This window comes from Egretta garzetta, unplaced genomic scaffold (genome assembly GCF_000687185.1).
Source record: "Egretta garzetta isolate BGI_Z169 unplaced genomic scaffold, ASM68718v1 scaffold296, whole genome shotgun sequence".
NCBI classification, from domain to species: Eukaryota; Metazoa; Chordata; class Aves; order Pelecaniformes; family Ardeidae; genus Egretta; species Egretta garzetta.
This window is the reverse complement of record NW_009259988.1, coordinates 145,996-151,609: the sequence shown is the minus strand read 5'-3', so window position 1 is coordinate 151,609 and position 5,614 is coordinate 145,996. Positions and strand designations below refer to the sequence as shown.

The following is a 5,614-nucleotide window of genomic DNA, read 5'->3' as shown; positions in this document are numbered from 1 at the left end:
GGGTCTGCGAGGGGGCCCAGGCGCCGGGCGGCCCAGGGCACATGGCCCTGCCGGCGGGGAGCGAGGCTTGGCCATAGCGTCAGGCCCTGGCCTTGTTTGTATGAGGTGCATGTTGGTCCCGGGGACACCCGTTCCAGGGAGACCGTTCTAACGGTGCAGGCACGACTGGCGTGGTTTTAACGGGATTGTCTTGAATTCTCCTAGGTTCAAGAGTTGCTAGAAAAGGCATCAGACTCTAGAGTAAGTACACAGTTCCTTGTATATTCTCTCTCCTTGTACAGCTGTGTCCTGAGAGTTGTTCAGCAAAAATCCTGGGTTTTGTTAGGGATTTGGCGATGGAGGCTGTTTGATCCTTGACTTTTCAGATAAGTGGTGGGGTTATTCTTAGCTCTTTGCCTCTGCCCTGTTCCCCCTCCTTGCCTTGCTGGCTCCAGAGGATTCTGTGAATACTCATAAAGCATTTGTCTGAACAGCGCTTTACATTTTGTACTTTCTGCTGTAGGAGAGGCACAGTCCTCCTTTGAAAAAATGGTAATGCTCAATTTGAGGAAAATGCCATTTTATGACTGTTCAGTTACAAAAGAGCCTTACCTTCCCCATTCACCCTGTAATGCTCTGCAGCCACAGCCCTGCTCCTCTCCAGACAGTGAAGCAACCTCAGCGCACACCACAAGCGCGGCCTGAGCTGTATCTTTCCGAGTAAACAAATGAAGAAGATTGGGTGTCTGGTATTTTGTTTGTGGGCAAGCTAGGACTTAAGTACTGTGTGGGGGAAGAGGGAATTGTCATTCAAACCTCGCTGTTCCTCTCTGCTTTCAGATTCTGTCGTCTTGTCCAGAGATTAAATGGCATTTTATTGGCCACCTGCAGAAAAATAACGTCAACAAGTTGATCGGTAAATCCTGTTTAATTTTATGTGCAGTGACCCTGCATGCATCAGTCGTCCAATGTTCAAATAAGAAAATAAGAACAACTTTGTGTGCCTGTCTCTGTGAGCAAGCTGACTTGTAGGTACAGAAGTTTCTGCGCCAGCAGAATTGCCCTCAGCCTGTGTTTTCTCCCCAGCTGTCCCCAACCTGTTCATGTTGGAAACGGTGGATTCTGTGAAACTGGCAGACAGAGTCAACAGCTCATGGCAGAAAAAAGGGTCGTCTCAGAAGCTGAAGGTCATGGTGCAAGTTAACACAAGTGGAGAAGACAGTAAGTGGCTTTTTCTGACGATATGCAGGTTTGTCCTGCTGACTCGATAGAAACAACCTGAATGGGATGGGTTGGTTTGCACTCTTAAAGCGTTTCTCTAAGTTAAGGTGAAACTTGATCATCTCTTGGCCTCTGGCTGGCTGCAGGGAGGGGAGCTCTCTGGCAGAGCTTTACACAAATCTCCCCACTTTTTGCCAGGTAAGCACGGCCTTCCTCCCGGAGACACCACGGCTGCTGTGGAGCACGTCATCAACAAGTGTCCAAGCCTGGAATTTGTGGGGCTGATGACGATCGGCAGTATTGGGCATGACCTTAGTAAGGGGCCAAATCCTGACTTCCAGGTAAGATTTTCTAGAAGGAAATGTCAGCTGTTGTCTGGGCTCCCGTTACAGCCCGGTGTGTGTCCCAGCCAAACCCGGACGCAGTCAAGCTGTAAGTCTGACTGTAGATTGTCAGTAGAAACACCTTGTTTAGAGCAGCACAGACCTCCGAAGCATCAGTGTTAGTGCAGGTGTTAGGCTCAGTCCTGCAGAGGCCGGGTGCCTGTGTGTGGGGGGTTCTCTGAAGCTGTAGCTGGGATATCGGCAGGGCAGCTGGTGCAGCAGTTGGTCCTGCGTTCAGGTGAGGTTTCAGTCAGCCTTCCTTTGCACGCTGTGCGCACGGGGCTGCATCAGGCAGAGGAACTGGGTCTGCGTTCCTCTCGTCTGTCGTGCTGGTGTGACAACTGGTTGTCTCCAGAAGATGCGTAGACTTGTAAGTGCTTGTGTTGTCAGGAACATCGCCTGTAATGGGAAATCTACAGGCGCTGTTACGATGCTGCAGAGCAAGTGTCAGTGGGAGGGATGGGAATTGCATGTTCTGTGTGAAAGAGACTTCAAAGAAAGGCAGAAATTGTGATCTGTGAAACCCTGAAACTGAGCTGGCGTGGCTGTCAAGCGTGTGATCCTCTCTTCTTTCCTCCTCCCTTTGAGATGCTGCTGTCTTTGCGGCAGGAAGTGTGTGAAAAGCTGAATCTCCCCGTTGAGAAGGTGGAGCTGAGCATGGGCATGTCCACAGACTTCCAGCACGCAGTAAGTCTGGTTTCCTTCTGCCACCCCTTCTCTCGGGAACCCAACGTACCAGCACCAGCGCTAGGCACCCCGAAGCCCAGCCCAGGCATCACCCAAATGGGCCTCTTAGGCCTCCCCTTGGATGGAGATGCTGATGGTGCTGTTCCACACAAAAAGCAGCTCTCCTGCTCCTGGGGTAGAATTCTGGGGGTCAAAACAGACCCTGGCTGTAGCTGCGGGCGGCGAGTACGTGGGGAACTGTCCTTCTGTGGCATGGCGAGCCATGTCGAGGTTGGTTACGGGCTGTGTTGGCAGCTGTGGGTGGCAGCCCTGCCCTGAACTCCTCCTTTCTGTCTCTTCATAGATAGAGGTTGGATCCACAAACGTCAGGATTGGAAGCACTATTTTTGGAGAGCGAGATTATTCCAACAAAGCAGTCGGTGGCAAGGCCCCTGCTGAAACTACAGGCAAAACGGAGACCTTGACAGTGCAGGGTCATTAGATGGAGGAAAAAAAAAAAGCAGCCTCAACAGAGGACAGATGATGGGCGACCTCACTATGCATTCTTACCTCCCTCCGTGTCGGCACCCGATCGTGATGGTGAGAGGGGATTCCTCGTAACAGAACAGAGGCCAGAAATGCCTCATAATTTATTGTGATTATATAGAGTACCCATAGAAACTGGAAATTTTTATAACCAACAAATGGTAAGAGAATTGGTGGCTGAAAGCAAGCGTGGTATCCTGGCTCCTTCAGGGTCGTTAAGAACAGTGACTTGTGGATGACTAGGCTGCATAAATTAAACACTTGTCAGGATGGAGTTGCTAATGAGCAAGATGTATCTGCAGTGGTGTCGGTGATTATGTTTTCACCAAGGACTAAATTCTTCATTAAACAAGTTATAATCTTGCCAGAGACCTGTAAGCGTTTCCCCAAATAAAAGTTCTTCACGCGGTCACTGCTGAGGGGTGCTTACGTAGAAACTGTGATAGAGGCACATGGTGGCACTGGAGAGACACTGTCTGTGGAAACAGGGGACGAGTAACAAGCAGGCGAGGATGGGTAAGGAGCGCAGTTGCCAGCAGGAGCTCATGGCGTAATGTTTTGGATGCAGATTGCGAGGGTGGGGGTGGCTTTTTGGCTGAAGCTGATGTTTGGCCTTTTCAGGCTGACACTGCTAACTTTTCCCATTGGTTCCGTGTCTGCTCAGATCTTCTGGGATGCTTTTGACCTTCCCCTTCCCCTCTTGTGAAGTGTCATTGGGAATTATTTTCATCCTGTGTAGTAGTTCTTGACGCTGTAAGTTCTTTTTGGTCAGAATGGGGCTTTTCTGCAAGGTCTACCATCAGCTTGCTGTCGCTTTCCAAGGCAAGTCGCTTCACCGTTCGGTGCCTCCACCGTCCCGTCTGCATCTGTATGAGGATAATAACGCTCGCTTGTCTCGCAGGGCAGCAGTGAGGTTTGCTACAGGCCCTTTGGGAAAAGTACTTCAGAAAGTCAGGTAGCGTTCTTCCTAGTGGTCTAGGTTCCTGAGAAAAAAAACCCAACCGCCCCTGACAGAGCTTCTAGGTGATGTCTGAATATCTTAAGCGCTAGTCTAGCCTTCCCTTCTCCTGGAAGAGGGAAACCACTCCTTCCCTGCAGGAATGGTTTAATTCAGATGTGAGCAGCAGCTCCTGCGTGGCCACGTGCAATTTGGCCAATGCTAGCTACGGCCAAGTCTCTCTCGTAACCTGCGTTACAACTACATTTTGGGGCTTTTGTGTGCTGCTAAGAGGAGGAGACCATAGGTTGCCAGCAGAAACATCTTTCCCAGGCTTTTCTCTGTGTGCGTGTGGTTAAATCTAGCTGTTGGTTTTACTCTCTGACTATAAAAGCTGAATGTAAATGAAAAGAGTCGACTCTAGCACCAACCTGTCATAGCTACGTGGTTTAGAAGCAACATGCAGTCTGAGCTGCCCTCCTCGGCACTGCGCCATGTGTTGTTTCGTAGTCCATTAATAAAAAGTGGTGAATTTTAATACCATCTGTGCCAACTATAAAGCTATTAAAGATGTTATTTTTATGTTCCAGCGTTGTGAATAAATGCCCTGAGTTGTCGTCGAAGCTATTTCCCGAACCTGGAGCTGCTGTTGAGCAAGGCTCGCTCGTATGGGGTGGAGGGAGGAGGGTGGCCTGCCAGACAGCTGAAACAGAGCTGGCAGAGAAAGCGAAGCTTTCTTGGGTCACAAGGGAAGGAAAAATAGCTGCCGAGGCGGGGAGATGTCGGCTGGCGTGAGCTGTTTCTGGAGGAGCCCTCTGGGTGGCACTGCTCCCCAGCGCCGGGGCAGCGCCAGCCTCCAGTCTCAGAAATAACTCTGTCTCCTGTCTGATGGTCGAAGCGAATCCTTTCCTCTTCCACCTCTTTCTTCCCAGAGTTTCAGCGCCACGCAGCCGACCCCAGATCCTCGTGTTTGCAAGCTTCACAGCACGAAAAGCCTTTTCGTTCATTTTCCAGAACAAAGCCAGGGCACCCGTTCTATCTGAATTTGATCCCCATGTGCAAAGACTGCCGCTGTCCCCGCAGCGCTCGTTTGCTGCTGGCAAAATGTTGTCTAGAGCTTTCCATAGCAAACCAGGAATGGAAGTGATCTGCTGCCTGAGCTTGCGGAGCTAGCCCAGCCCCGGAGTGGGCGCCTCTGAGCCTGAGGGGTGATTGGGGACCCCCTGCCCCGCTCACCCCTCGACAAGGGCCCTTTCCTGCCGGCCTGCAGCTCCAAAACCAGCTGCGCTGCCCCAGTTCTTGCTCCTCAAGCACGGCACAGCGCGGCAGCAGAGAATCGTCTTGCCTCATGGCACATGTCCCCTCTTGCTTTTTCCTCTCCCGGGCATTTTGTGCTTATTTCCTGAGTTGAAAGTGGATGCTAGCCAAGCTTCACAAAGTAGTGAGTGGTGTGAGGTGGGCGGGAGTGTGCACGGGTGGCTGTGGGGCAGGGCAAGGCCCATCCTGGCTTCTGTGCCCTTGAGCCCTGGCTCGGCACAGCGGTGTTTAGGAGCAGCCCGGCTCACGAAAGCATGTGGTCTTCTGCTTTTCTGATCTGCCCGCACGCTGTCTGCCAAAACGTTTAGGGCTCCATCAGCTTTGCCGGTGGCCTCCTGCATCAGACCGGGGCAGAGCTGCGTGTGTCTGGGTGGTTCTGGAGAGCTGTGCCGCTGGGGATGCTCTCGGCCGTGGGACACCGCTCTCCGGTCCGGCTGCGGTGTGTCCCGGCCACGCAGGTGGCCTGCGGGGAAGCAGCCTGGGTGCCTGAGCAGCAGCGCCGGCTGCAGCTGCGGTGGCCGGGGTTGGGCTGGGACAAGGCTCCGGAGAGGGGCGAGAGCTTCTG

The 5,614-nt window shown here is 52.3% G+C and overlaps 1 protein-coding gene across 1 annotated transcript; it reads left to right on the top strand.

Moving 5' to 3' along the window:
• Window positions 1-24: 24 nt before the first annotated feature.
• Window positions 25-4,270, top strand: PLPBP (pyridoxal phosphate binding protein). The gene is made up of 6 exons (XM_035896046.1): window positions 25-240; window positions 820-895; window positions 1,066-1,200; window positions 1,399-1,541; window positions 2,172-2,270; window positions 2,614-4,270. Exons 3-6 carry the CDS (start codon window positions 1,083-1,085, stop codon window positions 2,749-2,751), a joined length of 498 nt encoding a protein of 165 aa, XP_035751939.1. The 5' UTR covers window positions 25-240; window positions 820-895; window positions 1,066-1,082; the 3' UTR covers window positions 2,752-4,270.
• Window positions 4,271-5,614: the final 1,344 nt, after the last annotated feature.